Genomic DNA, 25,758 nt, shown 5'->3' with positions numbered 1-25,758 from the left:
AGACTTGGCAAAGCCTGATCCCTGCCCGTGGCAGACACAGCTACAGACCCATTCAGCTCGAGTCCACCTAATTGTTCCTACTCTGCTTTCCTCGTTTATATATGCCACTTCACCTTCCAGTTGCAGGCAAAAACACTTTCAGTTTTAAGTAGCTCATCTGTCCTCTTAGGGACATGGCTCTGAATATAAAAGCACCCAGAATATTAAAGTGTCTGGTTTTTGCTTTTCAAATAAAGGATGCTGTGATGGAGTGCGTCTACACCACTCTGAGAGCACCTGGCCTTATCATGCTTGCTCAGAGCTTTCTGTTTGCTCCCTGCAGCCAGGTCGCTTCACCTTCAGCCACCTTTCTGGGTAGCAATAAAGGTCAGGAGAATAAAGGGCAGGGTGCACTGCCGGCGCTGCTGGTGTTTCCATTCCACACACATACGTGCTGGTACTGCAAGACTTCTCCGACAAACATTATTTTCCCCCAGCACACAGCTTCATGGTTCCCTACCCATCTGCACAACCCATTTTAATAGCCTTTCGGCTGAAAGTCTACATCACGCTGGGTATCAGAAGCCACAGACACTCCTCGTCACCTCCCCCACCATGACAGCAGAAGCACCATGTTGATTTTTTATAATGAAAAGGCCTGAGAAAAATCAAAGTTAGGATTTTGCTTATGTCGGGAATGGAATGATTAGTCACAAAATGTGGCTTGGTCATCACTCAGATTCCAAACTCCTAAATAACTTTCCTGTATTAATTCAGTTTTAAGTTTCGGGAAATAAAATAATTATGTAGTTAAACATAGATCCTTATGCAAACAGCTGCTGTGTTTACAACGTACCAATCCATTTGCTGAAACCACAGAGATTTGCAAGGAACCCAGCAGACAAGCACTCACCATTGACTTACTCCCCATGCAACGGCAGTCAGCATCCTATTGGCATCTGCTCTGAAAACAATGGTTTTACCACCCTAATGTCAAGGCAAACAAACAGTAAATGCCTACTTGACTCTACCAACCAGTGGTATCATTTGCACTTTGCAAGACCCGAACAGTTAAATACAGGCATTTTTTTTCTCCTTTGAAAAGAAACCATCAAGATGACATCATTATAAGATGGTTTGTGACTTGACCATTTTTAAAAAAATGAGTTTAGTAGCTGTTTCATGTTATATTGGGGGGGGGGGGAGACAAACCGTCTCTTAGAGTTAAAAGCGCTGAGTGCATTCTGCTATATGGAAATCAAAACTACTTAATGTCATGTTAAACACCATGCCCCAACTGGGAGCTACACAGAACGAAAGCCCTATCGAGTCAAGCTATAGTAACCCTGCAGTAATGGTCACAAAACGCTCTCTTCCTTAAGTAATATACACAAAAGGAAAACCTATTCTAAGCACCGAGAGCATAAGGGGCAGTCAGAAACCTAGTCAGATCTTTCTTGAGAGGAGGGTAGGTCATGACTTGGCATACCTTCAGTTCCCTGAAGAAGACACTACTCCTGGCCCACTCAACGATGGCGAAGAGCGTCTGGTCCGCCATTTTGCACATAAGCCCAAATGTGTTCAGTTTTTCGTGCTTGCCTCGGTTCGCTTGCTCTTGCTGCAAGAAAGTCGAGATTTTCACTTGAATTTGAGGCTCCTCTCGTTCACACTTCAAAAGTTCCAGTATCAGGTGTGGGATGCTGGCTGGCGAGCTTGTCTGGTAACTATCCATGTAGGAGTAACCCATCATTGACTCCGGCGAGCTGGTGTAGGGATCTGGGTACTCGGACTTGATGGCCCGGCTAGGAAAGTGACCGTATGGTTGGTAACCTTGCAGGCTGCCATGGGGAGGCATGGCCATGCTAATGGGAGACGTGACAAAGGGACTCCTGTCATAGTCTGTGGGAGGCAAGGCAGCATGGTTCAGAGGTAGGCCTTTGGTGGAATGCATGTTTTGAATTGCTGAGGAGATGGTCAGGTCCGAGGGCATCGCTTGGATCACGTGAGACATGGCTTCCAGCTTAAGTCCATTGGCTCGAATGAGGGCTTTCTTCTGTTGCTTTAGGGCCCTGTCTCTCTTGTACATTGGCCCAAACTTATTTCTGCCTCCTCGCATGCGGTCAGCTCTTACAGCTATTGACAGAGGAGAAAGGCAGGGTATAAGAGAGAGTTAGTAGCATTCTGCAAGATCTCTAGGCATTCCAAAACATTGATAATTCATGGGAAGTGAATTGTATGTGTGTGCACGTGTGGTTTTTTTTGTTGTTGTTGTTGTTTTTCGAGAAAGGGTTTCTTTGTAGCTTTGGAGCCTGCCCTGGAACTAGCTCTTGTAGACCCAGGCTGGCCTTGAACTCACAAAGATCCGCCTGCCTCTGCCTCTGGAGTGCTGGGATTAAAGGCGTGCACCACCACCGCCTGCTAAAAAAAAGCACAGATATTCTAACAAAAAGAAATGTCTTCTGACATTTCCTTTAAGTGGGTTTTGTTATCAAAACGTATTTTGGGTACCCAAGAAACTATTAGTCCTTTGTGGACTAAAAAGTTTCACAGAAGATTTTTAATATTCATGGGGGGCAGGTTCCTTTCTGGGTGGGCCAGCTTCTAGTATGCAAGCTATGCCATGGCTTCTCATGGAAGCCAAAACTGTATACCTGCCGTGTATCTGAGTGGGTTTGTGTACATGAGGCAAGCACCATTTTCTTCTTTTTTTTTTTTTTAAAGGAGAAGAAAACAAGCCCATTTTAGATTAAGTAGTTTTTTCTCCCAGTATCTTCCTCATTCCTAAAGATTTTTTGATTCTTTATTATAAAAGTTAGTTAGGTGGAGGCTCTTGGAAAACCCCTTTCATCTAGACTTGATGAGACCACTTCAGAAAACAACCAGCCATGCTTTGAATTTAAGTGGGATTGGTCAGAGTTAACAAAGTCATTGCAAAATTGTCCAGAGGCACTGTTGAGCCACAGTGGTGTGGCTGTCAGTAGGGCTCTCCAGGTCCACCACAGTGGCCAGCGGTGACTGGACAGAACCCAGCACCCTTTCCCAGTCTGGGACACGCTGAGAGTGGAGGTCAAGTTGAGCTTTTCAACCTTAGGATTAGCATTCACACCAAAAATTTACTGTGAATTCTAAGCACCCACAATTCTACACAGAATCATATGCGTTCTCCAATGAGATAATTCATCAAACCTTCTGCTGTTCTATGGCCATGATGGGAAACTCACACACAATAAGCACAGCTAAATATCGAGGCTAAAAACACACAGTCTCTTTTCTGTCACTGAAAATCAAGTGACACTGGAAGGAATGACGTCATCTGAGTTGCAGCATTCCGTCCTCAGCTCCTGGAGTTAGCATCTGCCACTGTTTGGCAACGAAAGGGACTGATGATAAAATTAATAAGCATCCGTCATTTCCCTTCTCACTCTCCTCCTGAAAGTAGCCCCTGTGCTCACCAAAGTGGCTGCTTCTAGTTGAACAAATTTGTTAGCAATCTGGCAGATTTACCCCCAAACACAACTCATTTAAATTTTTTTTTTTTTTTTTTTTTTTTAGGATATCGGCCAAGAATAAGTTCTAGGTGACAGAAAACCTCCAAATAAAAGTAGCTTGTGTCTCCTCGACCAAATGAAGAGCATCCTAGATCAGTGCTGGTCCCCCAGATGCCATGTTACGTTATTTGCAGTCTGTTTAATCTGTGGGAGGCCAGAAGGTCAAAGGCTGGAGAATAGTAGCACGCCATAACAGTCATGAAGTACAAATTATTTACAGCGGTCACATATTAACCCCGCTGGCTGCCAAGCTGAACCCCACAACACTTTTCAACAGTTCAGTGGGACTTTTTAAGGACCATTCTCTTGGGCTCAATGCTAGTGATTTGAGTCCATCGCCTTGCATGCTGTCTGCTTCCCAGTTGTTGAACTGTGTAGACGTAGTCATTACCTTTTCCTTTAAAAAAGAAATAGATGTCTACCTTTCTGCTATTAAAAAATAAACGTCTATATAAGAAATCCTTTCACAATGTAAAACTAACTTTTCTCAAGAACTGTCAAATGAATAACAAGTATGACAAGCATAGTATTCTTAAAAAAATACTAGAGCATCTTGATTTAGAAAGAATTAAGGTTTTTTTTTCCATTTCATTTTTCAATTCTTTACAAATTAATTGCATTTTTTTCTTGGCAGAGTTGCTTCCGTCTTGTTGACTTTCGATATCAAATATATCATACGCCAAACTAACAAGGCCAGAACAACTTCTATATTCTCTTTGTTCCCCAGTAGATGTTACCAGGTTTTAACGACAGACGAAACAACAACAAAAAAAAATATTTCCCATCCTTCTCGATAGTGTTAACAGGCTAGAAAAGGAATGTCCCAATGCTACACGAACAGTGTTCTAAAGTCCATGTCCCGGGAGACTTAATGGGCAGAGTCTTACCTTCCAGCTTCATTCCAACACTTAGACATTTTTGGAATCGACAGTAAGGACAACGTTTTCTCTGTGTCTTGTCAATTTGGCAGTTCTGGTTTTCTATACATGTGTACCTTTTATTGTTCTGGACTGTTCGCTTAAAAAACCCCTACAAGACAGAGAAAACAGTGAGGCAAAACCTGCTTCTCCTATTATTGTGCTCTAAGGAAATGGCCAGTAAACCCTTTCAATGTGCCAGTGAGCCCTTATGTGGTCCTGTGGTTGATTCACATTTCAGTAAGAACAGCCCTCCACATCAATGCCTGGCCTCAGGGAACAGTTTCTGGCCCCAGGATCATATTCCTGAAGAATTATGTCAATTTCATACCATTTTGTTCTGATACAAAAAAAAATACACTCTATATTGTATTGACCAATGTTTTTTTTTTTTTAAATCTAGTTTCCAAACAGAGGTAAGACACAGAGCCCTGCACTGTTTTTAGGTAATATCAAGCCATTTTGGTCACAGACCATTGTAAAATGCCAGCGTTAGAATGAATAGCAAAATACCTCAGATCTTTTACAAATGTCAACACTCGACAGTTAAAAGGAAAAGGACTTCAAGAGCAAAACGGGGAAATGCTCCTAATGCCACTGGAACCCATTCAAGGGTGGGAACTGAGTTTTAAAAATTCAACTAATAGAAACGATCTGCACACGTGCAGGGACACGCGCACAGCCCACGGAGCTGAACTGAAGCAACGCTCATGCCTGCCTTGATACAGTGTGTGGGCTTTCATACAGAGCTGACACCTCGTATTCTTGCTTATCTGACTGACTACAAACGAACGATCTTATTTTGTTGTGGAAAGTGAAGGGAGGAGGTTCCTAGCAGTGGTTGAAATAAAGGCAGTTTTCTACTTCAAAGAGTATATTGAGAAAAAAAACACAGAAAATTGAATTTATGGAACTATAAAAACCCTTGACACAAATCCTTAAGATTTTGACAAGAGTAGTAATAAAGGATAGTGACCGTACACAAATTCCCTGCATTTAAATAAGTCACATGATACACTTAAGAAAACTGTTCAATCAGAAACTAAAAATCTTGTTTCTTGGTATCTTGATATAAATTCCAATAGAAAAAAAACTTTAAATTACATTTGGAATCTATCAGGATGAAACAATGCAGTTGGGAATTCAGATTTTCATGTCTTCTGGACTAAGAAAAAGATTCCAACTTGAAGCACAGACTACTCTGAAGTTAAAGTGTTCTTGGGATACACTGTCATGTTTCCTTTCAAGAACGATGTTTTAAATATATATAAATCAAGCAGAATCAATATTTAGGACTGTTAGAAACGAAGTCCTCCTATAGATACATCATTGTGCCACAATAAACTAGTTTAAAGCCACCAGACTGGCAAGTTTTCTAAAGAGCATAGGTATCTTTGCCTTTTGAACTAAGTCAAACATATTTTAAGTTACTAGTCTCCCTTTGGCACCCTTCCCTCCATTTTTTAGTTGAAAAAAAGAAAAGGAAACAGCTTAAGTTTAGCTTTGAAGGACAATCCAGTGGTTTGTTTTCTGGTCTGAACATTCTATTTTTTGGTAGCAGTAAAAAAACGCAAACCTTGCAGCTTTCACAGGTAAGGAGACCATAATGGTACCCGGACACTTTATCTCCACACACAGGACATAGCTCTTCAAGATCTTCATCATAGGAGTAATTCACCATTTTAAATTGAGACACTGAAACAAAAAGAGAAATGTGTACACGTGCCCTATTAATTTCCAACATAAGTATAAAGCTGGAAAAACAAAGGTGTTTTGGTGGTTGATGACCAAATATCATAGGAAAAATATAAAATTTTACCCAACTGGCATTAAAAAGAACTACTTTTACACAATAAAAGGAAAACACCTCTGGGCATCAGTGAACATGCACTTCATAGTTTTTAAATTTAAAAATAATTCCAACTATTTTGGTTAACATTTTAAACTGACCACTGTTCAACAAAAGTCAACAACAGATCAGAAGAGAAGCACTGAACCATCCAAAGCAACAACCTCATCTTTCTTTTAAGCCTCTAACATCCCAAAATGTCACCTTTGCCTAAGAGAGTAAAATCAGGCTGTTAGTGACTGGCACACTCTTGAAGGGGGTGGCTTTAAGCATACCTCACTTTGCGAGGCTAGCAATGCTAATTTACACATGCTACTTGGAGAGCAATGAAGCCTCAGAAACCTGCTTCTCAGAAGCAAACTGCCCCCCCCCACCCCACAACAGCCTGTGGCTCCCAAGGTTCAAGTCTGTTAGATTAATCAAAACATTCAGTTCCGTATTGACTGTAGTTCTGTTCTGGCCACTTTCATCTCCTCACGTTTGAAAATGTCCTGTGAAAATAAAAACAAGGAAGAGGAGAGGACACCCGGAAGGGGGTCAGAAACAGACGAGGAAAAGAAACACACACGACGGTTTAGCAAAGTTCTAGAGCTTGGTAAGGAATGTCACAAGTTTCCCATAAGCACTGCAAAGCATAAACACCTCCGAGATTGCCCGGTTGAACAGAAATCAGGCCAGGCATCCTGGCTCACTGTGGGGAGTACTATGGCTAGGGACACTAATCCACAAACGCCCCAGACACGTGACCGTCAGTGGCCAGCAGACCCCAAGGACCCATCAGATGAGACTGAAAAACCACCTCGGTCAAGCCCCCACCCCAACTCCCAAATGGTTGGCAAACAGAGCACGGGTGGGCCAACATCCAGGCAAGGGACAGGTCTGAATAACCGGCCAGCTCCGGTGCTCCCCACACCCTCTTTAAACCCTCTGTGCACTGGGCTCTGGGCCCCTTGCTCAACCCTCCTCTATCCAAAGGCGCACAAACTCCAAAGAGAGTTTGCTTTAAGTTAATCAGTGGCACGGCAAGGGGCGGGGCGGGGGAGGGGTACCCACAGCCTGGCAGAGGTTTCCTCAGATTTGTTTACTAAAAAGGAAATGGAGAAATAACCCCTACCCCCATAGCCAAATTACTATGCCTCTTTAATTACCAGGTAATATCCCTATTCTTTTAAAACAGTTCACCCCCCCACACACACACACCCGAGTCTTGATGGAGTGTCTGTTCTCCGTAGACTATTACTTAAGTTGGCCTGAGAGAAAGCAACAGTTTGCAAAGACCTCGGGAAAAGGCTCCAGCAAAGGCAGTCACTGGACTCGGAAACTTAGAAACAAGGGTTGCTGAGCGCGCCTCTCAGCAGTGTTGCCAGCCTGAATTCCAACTCTCAGTGAGAGGCAGCGCCACTCTAGGGAACCAGGACCTGGGGGTCTGGGAAAAGTTGTGGGGTTGGGGAAATTTATTTAAGAGGCTTTGCAAACTAATGACTTGTGTTCCAGGTACACTTCTGAGCGGGGGGGGGGGGGGGGGCAGGGCTTTACCAGATGTGTGTTCTCTCACAACAAAGTAGACTCTAACTTCGCATTTAAGAGTATCGTATTGGCAACCACTTATACTCTCCGTACTCATCTGAGAGATGCCACATGGAAAAAAACCGAGGCCCATCTTCCGGTAAAATCTAGAGTCTGAGTGGGGAGAGGTACATCTGAGAGGCCAGGGCATTGCTTTGGGTTTTGTTTTGTTACTCGCAGGTTCCTCCGCGGCACCTGAATAAAGATTTGAACCAAATCCACCCTGGGAGCCCGGAGAGGGAACAACCGAGCCTTGAAAAGCTAGGTTCTCTGAGAATTTCCCTTAAATTGCATTCCCCATGCTGCCTGAGAATCTAGTGAGAGATTCTTTCTGGGTTCCCAGTCAAAGTAGGGGTGAGCTACACTGTTGAGTGAAATCTCCCGGCGCGGGTGCGCTCAGCTCAGAGAGCAAAACCACTGCTGAAGCCGCACCAGGCTTTTCCCACGCTACTTTCAAACCCAGGGCCAAGCAACCTAGGGTTGGATCTACTAGCGCCTTGCACAAAGGCAAGCTTGGAAGCTGGAGGCAAAAAGGGCCCTCTCAAATTTAAGGGAAAAAAAAAGCTACCAGGGCATATCTCTCTCTAGTCGTCCGTATACTCTGTATTTCGTTCTATTGCGCTGTTTTTCCCGCGTCCGCAACCGCCTATCCCAAATGTCCGCTCTGGGGCAGGAAGTAGCAAGAACCCGGTCCTCCTGCCGGGAGGAAATTTAGCAGGGCTGGAGGGCAGAGCGCAGGAAACCGGCCTGAGGCACTTCGGAGGAATCCCCAGGTGCACCTCTTTCGGCCAACAGGCTCTCAGCAGCAGCAGCAGCAGAACGAAAAGTTTATCTGGGGACTTCGGCCGGGGAATTTCTACAGCGCTGCTCGGGGACTTAGAGAGACCCCAAGATCACCCAAGATAATGGCCCACCCACATGCCTGACACCCCTTTATCCTGTGCGGCTAGACAACCCTAGGTTTCCCTACCAGAGCACGCGGGGAAAGGGGGGGGCACACAGCCTACCCATAACTATAGAATGCAATAGCCCCAAGCACTGCTCTCAAGGCTTCTGATCCGTCCAAGTTCGCGCAGAAGGGCCGCAGGAAGCTTCGGGGATCACAAGCCGGCTGACCCGAACATCCTGAACTTTGGTAGGGGCGAAGATGGAAGAACCTTTCCTAGCATTGTTCCTACCCTGGCCCGTAGCTAGGATAAAAGTTTTGAAGAAAATACAGCAGATGAGATTTGAATCTTTTTCTAATATCAACCATGAGCAGGAACGCCAACTGGATAGCAGTAGTCACAGCTGGGGGACAGACAAGGCAATGAGCTAATCCTGAGCACAACCTTGCATTTGGCACCATGCTGGGCGGGAATGGAGTTGAGGTGTGCTTTTAAGTTATGCCAGCAGTTTCAGAGTTGCCCAAATCCTAGGCAGCTGCTGGATCCGGCTAGGCTTTCGGGGTGCTCACAGATTCTAACATCAACTGCTTTCCTGTGATCTTTTCTTGTATATACTTGGCTCTCCTAGTCAATCTTTTCCCTCTACACGGGAGCATTAATGTGTGCGACAGTTCGAACAACCTAGAACCGGGGTGCCCAGTGAGAGATTCCGCTTCTCAGAAAGATTGTCCCATGCTACCCTTTAGCGTTAAGCTGTCCCAGCTCCAGTTGGCTATGAGCTCGAATTCTCTACTTAATTAGAAGTGGCCAATTAGATATTGATGAGAAAGCACTGTCCGCCTAGTTCAAGTGCCATTAACTTTTATGCTTGCTCCTAAGGAGGAGGCCGAGGCCCGCTCACCGCCCGCCCGGCAGCCTGTAGCAGCCTAAGACCTGCCAGCCTGGCTGCCCTGGTGTCCATGCCGCAGGAGGCTGAAGCCCGCAGGGTCAGCCCGAGGATGGAAAAGCCGGGAGCTGGAACGCCGCACCGCAATCCCTTACCTTGCATATTTTCCGGCATCTGCCCCTGTTCCCCATGCGATCGGGCCAGTCCTGGGGCTTCCGTCTCCACTTTGGGCAGCATGACAAGGCGGCAGCGGGCGGGAATGGGGTGTCGGTGTCGGTCCGGAAGCCCAGCACCTGGACACGGGCAGCACAGATTCAACTCCGGCAGGCAGAGAGAAGGGGTGACCAGCGTGCCCGCTCACCCACCCGGTCGCCGGAGCTGCCAGGCAGGACTTCGGAGTCCTGTCCGGTCTCGCAGCTTCAGCGCTGTTCCTGAGCTGCCTGCGGGAGATCCCCGCTAACAAGCCACACTAAGAAGAGCGCGTCCTGCTGCCGGGATTCCGCTCGCCGAAGGCGGAGACAGCGACGGCCAGGGCGCTGCTGCCCGGGACAGCGATCTGTGCGCGCCGCGCTCCGGAGGGCAGCAGAGGCGGCCGCCAGCTGCTACTGCTACAGCGGCTGAAGGGCTCCAGGACTCCTTCCCCTCCCTGCACCCGCCCTCTGGCTCAGGATCGGCAGGGGTCTCTCTCTCTCTTTCTCTCGCCTCACTTCTCTCCCCACCTCTACCGTCCTCTCCTCTCTTCTCCGCCCCTTTCCCCTATCTCCTTCAGCTCTGTCTCTCTTGCTCGCTTGCAAACACAAGTGTGGAGTTCTGAAGTTCCAACCTCCCACTCCCCTCCGGTCGAGAGCCACCCTTTCCAGCCCCGAGGGTGAGGATGACAGTGCCGGAGGAAAGGGGAAGACCCGCTGGAGAAGAGAGGTAAGGGGGTGGGGGTGGGGGCGGTGAGAGGTGAGACAGTGAATGGGGGCGCAGATTCCGGACTCAGGTCGGACACTAGTGGCTAGCCAATAAGGAAGCTCTGGCCTCGGTGCCTGCCCCAACCTCTTCACCCCGCCTTAATCTACTCCCACCTCACAGTGGCCTGGGGCGGGGAGGGGGGGGGGAATGTAAATGCTAGTAGGTTTCTAGCTACAGAGAAGCGACCTGTGTCTGAGCGAAACGGCCAAGGATGTGAAGGTTGAGAGGCCATTTAAAAGAGCAGAGGGGAGGCAAGGCAAGGAGAAGGTTTGTGGTGTGGGAGTGTCGGTGGTCCTCCCGTAAGTGTGAGGAAGAGGAGACCCGACGATAGGAATGAAGTGCCCACATAAAGCACCTAGAAGAGAAAAAGTATGTTGAATTTATAAATGGAGGGTGGTTGATCCCGCTATCAAGGTCCTCCTTGCGCACAGAAATCTGAGAGTCACGCCAGGAGTGGCTGGGCCCTAAAGAACCCAAGGGCTGGGGCTCACTTTAGGGACAACTAAAGTAACTGAGATTTCTCTCACTTGCATAGACTTTGAGTAAATGACAACCACTTCTGCTTCCCCAGGCTGCTCTCCAGCCCAGCTCCCCGCTAATGAAAAACACTTCAATTGGGTCCCAGATTATCTTGGTGAAAGACTTCCTGATTTCAGTGAGAGCTGAGTTTTCCCACGCAGGATGGAGAGATCAGCCCCGGCTTTAAAGTCCCTTTGGTGGGGCTCATCCACGCAACACCTCCAAGGCGCAGAATTTTTTAAAGAAAAAGTTTAAAAGAACCATCTGTTATGCCAGCTCTTAAGCCACCAGTCCAGCCACATCTTCAAAGTTTTCAGATTTCTTCCCAACAAAATGAAAAACATTCTCCCTAGCTTCCAAGACGTGCTCAAAAAGCTCCACATCCAGGGTCTGTCATGCAATTGGGCAATTATCAGAGTCCACCCACAAGGGGGTGAATTTGAATCTCAAAAGATTTGAATTTATTCTATTTAAATGACATAGAAATCACATCAACTGCCCAGTCTAGTATTTAATGAATATGAAATTATCCCCATCATTGCTTAGACTTTTATTTGAGGTGGCCTATCCACTGTTGGCTAGCAATTCAAATATATTGACTCTCTAAACTGATTTATCTTTTTACTTTTATATATACATTCGGAATCCAAACTGTTTAATTTTCAGTTTCTGCAGCATCTTTAGGGTTCTTAGAAAACCAATGTGGCCCAACCAAGTCCCTTCTAGCTACAAAAATTGAGGGGGACTGCCAATTAGTTTGTATGGGGGAGTGGGCTGAATCTGCTTATATTAGTGATCATTAAGCTCAAGTGTTCATGTTAGTATCAAGTCACAATGTCAATATACTTTCACTATTGCCCGTTATTTAAGACATCACTTTGAATTACAGATACATATTCTTACATAGTTCAGAAAGGGAGCAAATCTCCAGGCTCAAATCATTACTCAGCGCCTGCCTTACTTTGGAGTTCAGGCAAACTTAAGAAGTCAGTTTTATTTCAAAGTTTTTTTAAAACAGCCTCCACTCGCTGCAATTCTCAGAGTTCTAATGGCCTTTGTTCATTATCTTTCTACGCACCAGCCAAGAAAGAATGCAGGACTCCAGCTTGGTCTGCACTTTGGGGTACCAAGGGGGGCTCCCAGACTTGCAGGAAACTGAAATAAAACTCTGGCAGGCCCTCGTGATCTTACTGTGGCAAAAGAAAGAAAAAGAAGAGAGGGAGAGGGAGAAGGAGGGAGGAGAGAGAGAGAGAGAGAGAGAGAGAGAGAGAGAGAGAGAGAGAGAGAGAGAGAGAGAGAGAGAAGAGAGAAACTAGCCAGAACCAGAAGCTGAGGCTGACCCAAGTGAGGTGAACTTTGCGGTGGCGCTTCTGGGCCAGAAAGGACTTGCTTAGGCCAAGTTAGTGGCTTCCCCGTCCAGCTCAATTTGTGGTCCTCTCCCTCCAGCATGTCTTCCAAAGACAAGGTGATGGGTGCCAAAGGTCAAAGGGGGCCTTCATATCTTCCCGATGGTAGACTTTCCAAGAAAAAGCCTCACAAATGGGGGCAGGGGAGGACAGGGAATAAAGTACTGAAGACAAAGTTGAAAAGAATCTGGCCTTAGACATTAAACTGGTGCTTCTGGCCTTCCCTAGGTCTGAGGATCTCAGCTAGGCAGAGCCTCTGTCTAGCAACCAACTGAAGTGCTTCTAACGGTAGAGATCTGAAGAATAGAGAAATTGCCTTTCTTCCAGGTATTGTGCCTACCTCATCTTTAATCCGAGCACTTGGGAGGCAGAGGCAAGAGGATCTCTGTGAGTTCGCAGTTCAGCTGGGTCCATGGTCTCTATAGTTACTACAGGTCACTCAGAGCTACATAAGTGAGACCTTGTCACTCACACACACACACACGCGCGCGCGCGCGCACGCACACACACTCACATACCCGACAGAATTTTCCTAGAAATCAAGGGGACTCTGACCCCCACCACCTCCACAGTAGAAAAGAGTTACCTAGAATCAGCCTCATTTCAGATTTCCAGGGTCTAAAACCACCGCCGGCGGTTTTCAAGGTGGGGAAATCTACAGGAGCTGGGTTTTTGTCAGAAATTCAAAGGCACGCTCACGTTTTCCCGGAGTCTTCCTCAAGTTTGGGGGGAGTGGCCGAGCCTCACGCTGAAGGAGGGGTGAGGGAATCATGCTTCCCAGCTCATTCCCAGCCCTCAGAGTGCTACCTCCCAATGCCCTCAACACTACCCCCGAACGCATTCTGGGTCCTTCACCCTTCAATTCCGTTAGGTGGTAGCGACCCCACTGAAGCAGGGGACCAGCTTGTTCCGTGACTTTGGCCGCGTCCGTCGGTCTCAAAGACTGTTCCCTCTACCCAAGACCCAAGAAAAAGCGGAGCTTAGGGTGTCTACCTTCCACTACCTCGGATGGTTCAAGATGCCTGCGGCTTCAAATGAGGTTTAAAAGACTAAATGGCTGGGGAAGAGGAGGTAGTTGGGATGAAAGAAAGTACATCAAGACCTCTGTGACCAAAATGCCGATGATGCCAAGGTAAGCATGGTCCCCAGAATGCATCAAGCATAACCTGGGCCTCCGCAGGCTATCTTTTATCAAATGCCACTTAGCCTCTTTATGGAAGCCCAGGTAGGAATTTACCTCGGCCTTCCTGTGGAAGATACTTAAAGACAAGCTCCCCATAGCTACCGTGAGCGTTCCGAATTTCTCTGGCACTCCGGGGTCAACTTTTAGCAAACTTCTCCCTCCTCACCCCTCCCCCGCACCTCCTTCTTTCCAGCAAGGGTAGTCTCCGGGGCTCGCCCTTCCCGGCTTTGACTTTGTCTTCAAGTGTTGATTGACGGTTGCAATTACAAAGGATGATAGCTCGGGGAGGCTCCCGCAGCCTTGATGAGCGCGAGAAGCGCAGGCCTGGCATATTTTATCCAGCCTAGGCGTTCCGGGGCCGTGCGTGCCCCATTCACCCAGCTGGCTGGAGATGAGGAGGTCTCGCACTCCCCACCCAAGAGGATGGAGCCGCGGGTTCTCCTCCGGCCCTCTCCCCTCCCGAGGTCGCGCCGCTGGTTGGAGCGCACACGGAGAACAGCCTGCCCTTGACCTGACCTAAGTGCCCGTCCGCCCGGAGCGCCTACCCAACTCCAGGCTGCAGCAAAAAAAAAAAAAAAAAAAAAGTCAACATTTTCAGGACCAATTCAAATTTCCTGAGCTCTACAGCAGAGTAGCAGACACCGCTTTCCGGAGCACCTGGGAAGACGAATCTCCGAGCGACCCGCCCAATTTAGCAACAAACTTGCAAAACTTTATCCTGGTAAACAAAAGTCTTAAGGCTTCCTCCCCGGTTCCCACTTTCTCTCCCTCTCTTTTTCTGGTGTTTTAAAAAGAAGCAAGGAAAGTTACCTTTCTTGTGCTACGTATCTACGTATCATTTACTTCTCAGGCGAGGGAAGAATCCTAGGCTTTTGTGTTTTTTTAAAAGTCTTCTTCACCTGGCCGCGACAGTCCAAGGAAAAAGAGAAACGAATTTATCAGCTCCTGAAGCTCGAGCTTCCTTATTTTTCCCATCCCTCCCACTTGAAAAGCCCACCAGAAGCAGCAAAAGTCAGTTGAGCAAACACTGCATTTTGCCTGCGGGCTCTGGGGATTGAACTCCCAGGCTCACGCCCTCACCCGGAGCGCTTTGTTTTCAAAAGAACTGAGCTGTGTTTCAGCACAGCTGAAGGCTGTGGAACACCTTAGGGTTCGTCGAAACTTTGCAAAACAAAACACAAGCTCGAAGTGAGTCGCCCCCCCCCCCGCTTTAAAAATGTTTTTAAAACTCCCTTTGTGTTGCCAGAATCAAATAAGCTACTCAGGCCCGCTGCGGGGGTGGACATCCCGCCCCCCCCCGGGGGGGTGGGGAGGACAGGTAACCAGTCAGACTTTGGGCAAATCCACTGATTCACAATCCCTTGTGGGAGTGTTCTAATAAATACCCCCTCCCGGGCGTTACGGCGTGGAAAAGGCAAACCCAAACAAATGTCAGAGTAATCCCTACTTTCCTACCTCCAACCGCGACGCCCTCCCATCCTTGCCCTGAAAGAAAGGAAGGGCTTTTGGAGATTTTTGACCTCCGTTTTCGGAATTTAAGGCTCTTTATAATTAAAATGATGTCACTGGGAACTTTCTTCAACACGGGGGCCAAGCGCGCCTCGCATCTTCAAAGGAGATCCGGTCTCCAAAGCTTTGGGGTGAGGAAAAGACCTGGGCTATGTGGACCAGACCAAACAACACTTGGAATTGACAAGGACAGTCCGCCAGCCGGCCAAGAGGTCCGTGCTGAAATAAACTAGGCAACACCTGACATTTCTCTCCTCCCTGCCTTGAGGACTAGAAATTTGTCTTTTAGAGCAAGAGGCTAAGATACCAACCAATTCATCTGTATCGGACTAAAGAAGAGATCCTGAGGCAAGAAGAATCTTCTTAGGGAGAGTCCTGCTGCTTTCTCAGATGAGACCCTACTTTGAGACTACCTGGCCAGGCGGTGGCGCACGCCTAATTTAAGCCCAGCACTTGGGAGGCTAGAGACAGGCAGATCTCTTTGAGTTCGAGGCCAGCCTGGTCTACAGAGCCAGTACCAGGACAGGCTCCATTCAGAGAATCCTTGGCTCAAAACATCACAGAGAGAGGAGAGAGGAAGGGAGAGAGGGAGAGACAGAGAGGCAGCTAGGCAGCTGAAAGAGAAGAGAGAGACTACCTGACTCCAGATAAGACAGCGATTGGCTTAATGTACAGGGAATATAGAGAAGATCAATTTAAGCCCTTTGTCTAAAAAAGGCAATGTGGAAAAAAAACCAAGACTTATCTCTTGAGCACGGGGCACCCAACTAGGGAGGGATAGTTTTAGAGGTGGAAGGTTTACCAAGGCTTCACAGTTGGGGGTGACCCAGCAGTTAAGAATACTGCTTTTCCAGAGCACCCACATGGCATCTCACAGCCATCTGTAATTCCAGTCCCACGGGGTCAGAGGCCGTCTTTCGGCACCAGGTACACATACACAGGAAGACATATAGGCAAAACACTCATATAAATAGACATTTTAAAGCTGTCAATGCTCCTCTACGTGGAAGGCAATTGTGTGTGTGTGTGTGTGTGTGTGTGTGTGACCAAAAGATGCTAGGATGGACCTGGGGTGCACCTTCCTATCAATGTGCCATCCTCGGAATCGCACAAGAAAGACTAAGGGTGTTGGGGCCATGTGTGGCCAGCCAGTAATCCCAAATTTAGGAGGCTGAAGAACAAGAACAAGTTTTTTTTTTTTTTTCGAGACAGGGTTTCTCTGCAGCTTTAGAGCCTGTCCTGGAGCTAGCTCTTGTAGACCAGGCTGGCCTCGAACTCACAGAGATCCTCCTGCCTCTGCCTCCCGAGTGCTGGGATTAAAGGCGTGAGCCACCAACGCCCAGCAAGAACAAGTTTTTGAGGCTAGTTCATTACCCACTGAGAACCTATCTCAAAACCTAGAGAAACAGAGGTAGAAAGAGTGAACAAGACTTGAGGCAAAATCAGTGATGTCTTTTGCAGTGTTTCTTGTCTAGAAAACCTGGAAGGTTTTAAGAACTAGTAGTGGGTATGGCTGGATGTGGTGGTGCACGCCTTTGATCCTGGCACTTGGGAGGCAAAGGGAGGCAGATCTTTGTGAGTTTGAGACCAGCCTGGTCTACAATGTGAGTCCCACTGGGGACAGCCAAGGTTATTACACAGAAAACCCCTGTCTTGAAAAGAAGAAACTAGCAGTCGGTTGTTCTGTGTGTCCCTACAGAGGTCCTTTGAGGGGGTGATATTGAGCTGAGAGGGAAAAAGGCACTGTTCAGATTCTGAGCAAGGAATCCAGCATTTCTCCCCACTGGAGTGATAGGAGTGATAGCTGATTTATCAAAGGTGTTTAAAAACTAAAACTGTGGCCAGGTGTGGTGGTGGCTCACGCCACCAAAACAAAAGACAAGAAAATAAAAGTGTCATTCATTCTCATTTACTCCCCCTGCACCCCCCCCTCCTTCTCTCTCTCTCTCTCTCCCCACTCACAGACATCTACCTGCTCCTGAGTGCTGGGATTAAAGGCGTGTGCCACCACTGCCCAGCTAGATTTTTTTTCTAAACACGGTCACTCAAGTGACACCCCATCATCCTCATACTGACCCTGTAACTACCATAGACACTGTGAATTTCCTTAGATTATTAAGCATACAGTGACCATGTGCATTGCCACAGTGCACTATACAATAATAACCCTAGGCCAAGACCATCAATACTTCCTTCTCCTCTCCCTTTACCTCCATAGAGGTTATTGCCAATTTCTTTCTCATTTCACCCCTTTGAAGTCTACAGGGATCCAAATCTGATTCCCATTACAGGACGCAAAGGAATACTTACAAGCATCTTTTGGAAAAGTCTGGCCAACTTCAAGTTATAGTCCCTGAATACCAGTGGAAGGAAGGGAGAGAGGGAGCAGATGGGAGATACCTCGCTGGGGTTCTATTTACAGCCCACTCTGCTGACATTCAGAGTCTATAATCTAGTTAGAAAATGGGCTTTACAGAGTAACCGTCACGGAAGACTGGAGCACAGCATGCCGTGCTGTGGCTCTCTTTCCCCTAACTTCACCCAAGCTCCTCTTGGCCTAGGAGTTGGAATAAAAAGGAACTCATCTTCTAGGACAACTAAAAATAGATCCTCTGGGGGGGGGGGGCAGTACCAGCTAAATTATCCATCCTGTAGGGCTTGACACCATCCTTATTGATCATAACATTATCCCTAGACAAAATTGCTTGCCAGACTGCTAAAGTTATTTGTAGTTTAAAAGTTAGATATCTTTGCTTATCAACCAAAACATAACCGAAAGACTATTAAAAAATGTAATACCACTTTTGGGTATATATCCAAAGGATGCTTAATCGTGCCACAAGGACATGTGCTCAACCATGTTCATAGCAGCTTTGCTTGTCATAGCCAGAACCTGGAAACAACCTAAATGTTCCTCGATCGAAGAATGGATTAGAAAAATGTGGTACATTTACACAATGGAGTACTACACAGCAGAAAAGAATAACGGCAGCTTGAATCTTGCAGGAAAATGGATGGAACTAGAAAACATTATTTTGAGTGAGGTAATCCAGACCCAGTTTTGGTTCCATCGCGCCTCAGTCCCAGCACAGCTTTCGAGCTGCTACTGCTGGTGCTGTGGGTGAAAAACAGCTCCTGTTCGACTGCGGTCTGCTCTCTGGTTGCTGCCTTACCATCACCCTATTGGAAGGAAAACTTCTCTGAGAGGTTCATTTGGCTTCAAGGGAATTCAGGAGTTAGGAGACAAGGTCCTTGGGATGGGGTGGGGGGGATCCGAGCAACAGTATCTTTAGAGGTTGTGCCTGGGAAATCCAGATAATCTGAACTCACCAGACAAGTTGATCAATGCTATGTTTTGTTTTTAAATTGATATTTATTGAGCTCTACATTTTTCTCTGCTGCTCTCCCTGCCTCTCCCCTCTCTCTCCCCCTTCAGTCCTCCTCCAAGGTCCTCATGCTCCTAATTTATTCAGGAGATCTTGTCTTTCTCTACTTTCTACTTCCCATGTAGATTAGATCTATGTAAGTCTCTCTTAGTGTCCGCATTGTTGTCTAAGTTCTCTGGGATTGTGGTTTGTAGGCTGGCTTTCTTTGCTTTATGTTTTAAAAACACCTATGAGTGAGTACATGTGATAATTGTCTTTCTGGGTCTGGAGCATCAGGCAGAGAAACAGGTCCATGTGGGTTTGGGATGATGGGTATTATCTGATAGACAAAAGTGTCTATCTGATGCCTGAGGAGTCTGTTCCTGAGGCTTTCTCTAGCTCAGCTCAAGTTCAAGACCGAACTCAAGATAACCCCAGCACATGGGCCAGATAGAGGGGTCAAATAAAGAATAAAGCATGGCCAAGCCTGTTTCTCCATGAGTCTTTTCTTGCTTTCTGAATTTGTGTTTCAAGTCTCAAAGATGTATAACTAAATTGAGCTTGGCGTTGGAAACCCCACCTAGACTCCACCGTGGGCTGCGTGCCGCTGGCCAACTCCTCCAACTACTCAAGCACCCGACACTGCAGCTGCCTGAGGGTGGGGTGGCCGTTCATCTCAGTGGGCCTGCCCTGTGCAGTGAAAAAGATTCGTGGAAAGTTCAGGGCTCCTTCAGGAGTGGGCTCAGCCTTTTCAGGTTCCTGCCTCACCGCCCTTTTAGACAGCTCCACGCTGCCAAGACTCCCAGAGTGATCCTTGGTGACTAATGCGCCTTTGGGTTCCTATAGCTGCTGAGATGTGGCCCACGGGAACGCCCTCCAAACCACTGTAATGCCAGAAGTATGCCTAGATGGCTGCAATGACAATGCAGGAAAGGTTCTCCCGACCCCCATCCCTCTCTCTTCTCCCTCCCAAGAGGGATAACACTCCCCCTCCCCGCCCCCTGCCCAACTCCTTTGGGAAAATTTAGCGACCTTCGTCCTTTTTGTATCTGGCAACCTGAAGGGCCTAGGCAAGCCTGGGGTTTGAGTGTAAGCTGATCCAGGGCGGACAAGGCTCCTCTGGTACAATTCTGGGTGGCTAAGACCCCAGCAGCCCATCGGAGGTCTGATCACCAGTTTTGGTTCCATCGCGCCTCAGTCCCAGCACAGCTTTCGAGCTGCTACTGCTGGTGCTGTGGGTGAAAAACAGCTCCTGTTCGACTGCGGTCTGCTCTTTGGTTGCTGCCTTACCATCTTAAATATCCCTATGGAGTAGGGGGCCCCGCGGGGGTAGTACGTGTGTGGGCCCTGAGCCCGCCTTCCCTGTCCCTGACAGCCCTGTGTGACCGAGCCCGAGTAGCCTTGCGCGGGTACGAGCCTCGGGCGCGCGCCGTCTCGCCAGGGAGCCGGGACACCCGCTGCGTTCCGCGCGAGTGCACTGCTAGCGGTGGCCTCAAAGTTTGCAAAGCTCTGGTACCCTCCTGACGTCTGAAGAGCCACATGCTCTCTCTGGCACTTGCTTCCCAGTGCTTTCCTTTTCTTAAGTACAGAACGTTTCTTAGTGAACATTTCCTCAATTGATACTTTGGGGCGTAGCTGAACCATAAAAAAAAAAAAAAAAAAAAAACCCGCAATCACTGCTTTAGGTGGAGTCAGCTGGCTGCCCCCAGGGAAGAGGACAAATCAGCCTGGGCTGACGACCACTGATAGAGCAAGGACCTCGAAGAAGGGCCTACCCAGGCTCGGGTCCAGAGGCGGCGGTCTCCAGCAGTCACGTCACAGCCCACTAGAGATCGCTTCCCTTGCCTTTAATTTAGGATTAACTAAAGGTAATCTTTGCGGTTAAATAACCAAACTTGGTACTCTACATAAATGTGTGTGTGTGCGTGTGCGTGTGCGTGTGCGTGTGCGTGTGTGTGTGTGTGTGTGTCCCCTTTTAAAAATGAGTCAGGCATGGTGGCTCACACCTACAGTTCCAGCATTGTGGAAGGAGACAGGGCAGGTTCCTGGACAGCCAAAGCTACTTAATACAACCCTCTGTGTCCAACAACAAAACAAAACAACAACAAAACCCACAGCCCCAATCCTCCCACCCACTCCCCAAACAATGGCAAAACCCAAGATTCCTTCATTTGTCTAGGTGTGTAGCACAGTGAAAGAGTGCTTGCCTTTCTAGGCAAGGCACACGCCTTTAATCCCAGCACTTGGAAAACAGAGGCAGGTGGATCTCTGTGAGTTCGAGGCCGAGGCCAACCTGGTTTACAGATCGAGCGCCAGGACAGATTCCAAAGTTACACAGAGAAACCCTAACAAAAACAAAACAAAAAAAAATTTAGGAAGGAAGGAAGGAAGGAAGGAAAAGAAAAGTAAGTAAAAAGTAAGTGCCCAAACTCTAGGTTCCACTCGTCTTCGGGAGGACATGTGCCGATACGAGCAAGTCACACTCATAGTGCCTCCCCACCTGAAACCCTTTAATAATTGTCTGGCTTTATTTCTCGTGCTGACTTTGATTTGCTAGGGGCAATTTTTTCCTATAGTTTCACAGTGAATGACACATCTCACTGTCCCAGTGCTGAGAAACTTCCTGGTAGGTCATTCGGTCAATGGTCAATCAGTGCAATCTGCTTGTTTCAAACTGTTCAAAATTTCACTTCGTATGGTTGATTCAAAATGATCAGAACTTGTTAAGGCTGAAGTAGATGATTAAGAACTTTATTTCCTGCTGGGCAGTGATGGTGCAAAACCTTTAATCCCAGTGCTTGGGAGGCAGAGGCAGGTGGATCTCTGTGAGTTCGAGGCCAACCTGGTCTACAAAGCAAGTTCCAGGATAACCAGGGCTACACAAAATAACCCCGTCTTGAAAAAACAAAAGCAAACAGACAAAAATCCCTGCAGAGTATTCTAGCAGAGTTGACTTAATATAATGACATCCTCAAATACCGGACACAATAAATGATATTCAATGTGTTGAAATACTTATATGCTTCATTGAACTTCAAGAAAAGTAAACGTACGATATATGTGTGGGCTTATTGTGTGCTTTTAGTAATTACCATAGGAAAGGAAGTGCATTAAAACTCAAATCCATTAGTAGTAGCAAAAGCAGCCAGACGATAAAGACAGTGGCTTCCTACTTACCAATAGCTGTAAATCCATGCTTAAGAAATTCTTGAAAATCCCCAGTATCGGAACTAGCAGACATTCTTAGCGAGGTTATTGGCAGTCCTTTGGTTTACAGCAGAAATCATGGAGCGTGAGAAAAATTGCAGCTTGTCATATTTTGTAACCTTGGGAAGGAAGCCTCAGACTACAGTAACCCTCATTCCCTTAGTGAAAGTTAAGAAAAAGGGGGGGAAAATCCAGAATTCAGAAAGGTGCGAGCCCATGTTCCCCTGGACTCTGTACTTTTTCCAGCATTAGTGACCTGCTGTAAACCATGTCTCCAGTTTCATGATGGTTCCTAATCAGAAGAAAGGAAGCTTTCAATAGGCTTTGACTGGTCATGTGACCCCGGGCAGGTTGATAAGAGGACCCTGTTATAAAGTGACAGCAAGAGAGATAAGAACTCTTGGCAGATAATGGCAAAGAAATGATTAACTCAGAAAAGGAGGGGTTCTCTGCAGCCCAGAGAGTGGAAAGTCATAAATCTGAGGGGTCAGGAGATCACACTTAGTGGGTAAAACTCCCAAACTACCTTAAATTCACTAACTAAACCAGCCTGTCACATGCCCCCTTTGATGTCACTGCTTCTGGGCCCGGAGGCGGACAGACAGGCCTCTTCTGACCTCTGCAAATTCATTTTAGATGATAACATTGGCTGACATTAATTCCTGAAATCATGACTGCAGATATGATTGACACTTTGAAACTCGACAGGTAGCACTTCCAAGCTCATGGCCATTTACTTATAATCTGATCAATTGACATAAAAATAAATCCTGTCTATTCATTAGATGAGGAATTAACTATCTTGTTTATATACTAGTCATGGGCTAGGGCAATTTCTTCCCCTCCATAAGGTAAAACTTACACTTTGAGATAACATCTGGGCAAAAGGATAAATGCGCACTGTATTTTCATAAATAGTTCTGCATTTATGACTATGTATGTGTTCATTAGGGAAGGGTTCACTTGTATGTGAAGGGGGCGGATGGTACACTATGTATACAAGCTTATGGACCCCAGAATATAACCTTGGGTTTTTTCCTTAGGTAATGTCTTCTTTGTTTTGTTGGGTTTTTGTTTTGTTTTGTTTTTCTGAGACAGGGTCTCCCTGATTGACCTGCAACTTGCTGTGTCGATAGGCTGGCCTCAGACTCACAGAGATACACCTACATATGCCTCCAGAACGCTGACATCAAAGGTGTGCGCCACCATGCCTGGCTGTAAACTTCTTTTATGAAAAAAGAAGTAGACATTTTAAAAATAAAAATGGTTCTTGTTTTTCCATTGCATTTAGTCAAATTTCAGTCATAAAAAACATGTGAGTTCTGGGACAATAAAAGCTACATAGTTACAAGGTGAGAGTGTTTCAAACAGAACAAACAACACAAAAAGAAAGGAAAGAAACACAGTGTGGAGTGGTGGTTCTCAACCTGTGAGTCTCTACCCCCTTGGGGTGGCATGGTAGCTTTACTGCATCTCAGATATCCATACTGCCATTAGCAGCAGTAGCAAACTTACAATTATGAAGCAACAAAGAAAACAATGTTATGGTTGGGGCGGACACAACAGGAGGAACTGTGATAAAGGGTGGCAGCCTTAGGAGGGTCGAGAAGCCCTAGGTTAGAGGTCAAGGGATCTGGGGCTGAGGAGCCTTTTACATGACCATTTTCTCTTTGCCTCCTCTTACAAAAAGGGCCGCTGGAGTTCCCACCATCACTACTAGGGGCAAAGCGGAGAGAAGAGAGAGAAGGGTGGGCTTCTGCAAGGACACTCCCTCGAGGTGGCGTGCAAGCGTGGACTTGTGTGTGTGGAGGCAGGGTGTACACACGCACTAGACATTTAGTTACAAGACATCCAGGAAGAGGAGCCCATATTTTAATTTTTAATAATAGAGCATCTTTAAAGTTTTTTGTTTTATGTGTAGAAATATTTTGCTTGCAAAAACCAAAAGGTGTGTGTCTGATGCCCAAAGAAATTAGAAGAGGACTTTGGATCCCCTGCAACAAGAGTTACAGATGGTTGTGAGCCACCATGTGGGTGCTAGAAATCCAACCTGGGCCTTCTGGAAGAAGAGTCAGTGGTCTTAACTGCTGAGCCGTCTCTCCAGTCTCAAAAAGCACACATTTTTTTAAAAAAATCTTATAATATTGAGGCTTGTCAGTTCTTTGTTGTTATTTTCTTTGAACAATCAAACAACAGCATGACACACCAGAAATCTCCTGTGTATATGTTAAAGGACACAGTGCTCTGCAAAGCAGCTGTTTTCTTCCAAAGTATTTAGGAAAGTTGTTGTTGTTGGTGGTGGTGGTGGTGGTAGTGGTGGGGGCACAGACCTTTAATCCCAGCACTCAGGAGGCAGAGGCAGGGATCTCTGTGAGTTCAAGGCTAGCCTGGTCTACAAAGTTAGTTCTAGAACAGGCTCCAAAGCTACATAGAGAAGCCCTTTCTCGAAAAACAAAAGAGATAGGCTTTACTTCATAAAGTAACTGTATTAAATGCTAATATTCTTGTCAGAATACATTTGTAACACTTTAGAAAGCATAAAGTGGTGGCGCAGACCTTTAATCCCAGCACTCGGAAGGCAGAGGCAGGCGGATCTCTGTGAGTTCGAGGCCAGCCTGGGCTACAAGAGCTAGTTCCAGGACAGGCTCCAAAGCTACAGAGAAACCCTGTCTTGAAAAACTTAAAAAAAAAAGAAAGAAAGAAAAGAAAAGAAAGCATAACTATGGCCAGGCAGGTTGTGACAGTGCATGATTTTATAAAGAATTATGGGTGTTTTTTTTAAAACAGGGTTTCTCTGTAGTTTTGGAGCCTGTACCTGGAACTATCTCTTTTTGTTGTTATTGTTGTTGTTGTTGTTGTTTTGGGTTTTTTGTTGTTGTTTTGTTTTTTGTTTTGTTTTGTTTTCCAAGACAGGGTTTCTCTGTAGCTTTGGAGCCTGTCCTGGAACTAGCTCTTGTAGCCCAGGCTGGTCTCGAATTTGCAGAGATCCATCCACCTGCTTCTGCCTCCCGAGTGCTGGGATTAAAGATATGCACCACCACCGCCCACGGTGCATGACTTTAATCCCAGCTACTGGGAGACAGACACAGGCAGATCTCGAGTTCACGGCATCCTTGTCTACAGAGTGAGCTCCAGAGAGCCAGAGCTATATAGGGAAACCACCAACAAACCAAAACAAACAACAAGAAAGAAAACATAACTAAATTTCTTATTGTATTAGTTGTTGTATTAGTGGTTTGTGTGTGGTGGGTGTAGCTTCGAGGTAGAGGTCAAGGACATCTTTTGGGTATCAGTCCTCTCCTACCCTATGGGTCCCAGCGATCAGACTCTGTAGACAGAGACTGCACTTTTGTTTCCCGGCCACCCAGATCTAAATAATCACACAGAAACTATTTTAATTACAACATTGTTTGGCAAACAGCTCAGGCATATTCCCAACTTGCTCTTACATCTTAAATTAACCCATTACTATTAATCTATGTATCGCCATGAGGCTGTGGATTACCAGTAAGGTTCTGGTATCTTTCTTCTTAGGCAGCTACATGGCATCTCCCGGATTCCACCTATTCTTTCTCTCTATCTCTGTTCAAATTTCCCATCTGACTTAACTCTGTTAAGCCAAAACAACTTTATTCATTAACCAGTAAAAACAACACATATACAGAAGGGCATCCGACATCAAGACTCAGGGCTTCAGCTGTGGCATCAGGTGCTTTTACCTGCAGAGCCATCTTGCTGAACCCTAGACAACATAACGGGTCTAGTAGTTTGATGCAACTTAAAGAGACTTGCGGGATGGGGTGGGGAGATTGAAATGACTTCTGTCAGTCACTCTTTCCTCCTAGGACACTAGACACAAAGCTCCAGGAGATGTCCTATGGCTGGAAACTTTCCCAAACTTTCTGAGAATCCAAGTGCTTTCTGGAGTTTACGGAATTCATCAGCACTGGAAGCCAAGATTTTAGCTCCAAAGCTTCCCA

At 46.5% G+C, this 25,758-nt stretch overlaps 1 protein-coding gene across 5 annotated transcripts in view; it reads right to left on the bottom strand.

Moving 5' to 3' along the window:
- The window catches only part of Nr5a2 (nuclear receptor subfamily 5 group A member 2), a 121,962-nt gene extending 99,883 nt beyond the window's left edge, over positions 1–22,079 (bottom strand). The window contains exons 1-6 of one of the 5 annotated variants that reach the window (XM_038349206.2): positions 21,749–22,079; positions 14,508–14,596; positions 9,788–9,925; positions 6,021–6,139; positions 4,415–4,556; positions 1,469–2,112 (exon numbers count right to left, since the gene is read on the bottom strand). In XM_038349206.2, the coding sequence (XP_038205134.1) occupies positions 1,469–2,112; positions 4,415–4,556; positions 6,021–6,139; positions 9,788–9,869 (987 nt within the window). In that variant the 5' untranslated portion in view covers positions 9,870–9,925; positions 14,508–14,596; positions 21,749–22,079. Of the gene's footprint in view, positions 1–1,468; positions 2,113–4,414; positions 4,557–6,020; positions 6,140–6,935; positions 7,252–9,787; positions 9,926–14,507; positions 14,597–21,748 lie in introns of those variants that run through there. The other 4 variants (XM_038349205.2, XM_038349207.2, XM_038349209.2 and 1 more) reach the window with 4 other exon arrangements.
- Positions 22,080–25,758: the final 3,679 nt, after the last annotated feature.

This window comes from Arvicola amphibius, chromosome 12 (assembly GCF_903992535.2).
Source record: "Arvicola amphibius chromosome 12, mArvAmp1.2, whole genome shotgun sequence".
NCBI lineage: Eukaryota > Metazoa > Chordata > Mammalia > Rodentia > Cricetidae > Arvicola > Arvicola amphibius.
This window is presented reverse-complemented; position numbering and strand designations above follow the sequence as displayed.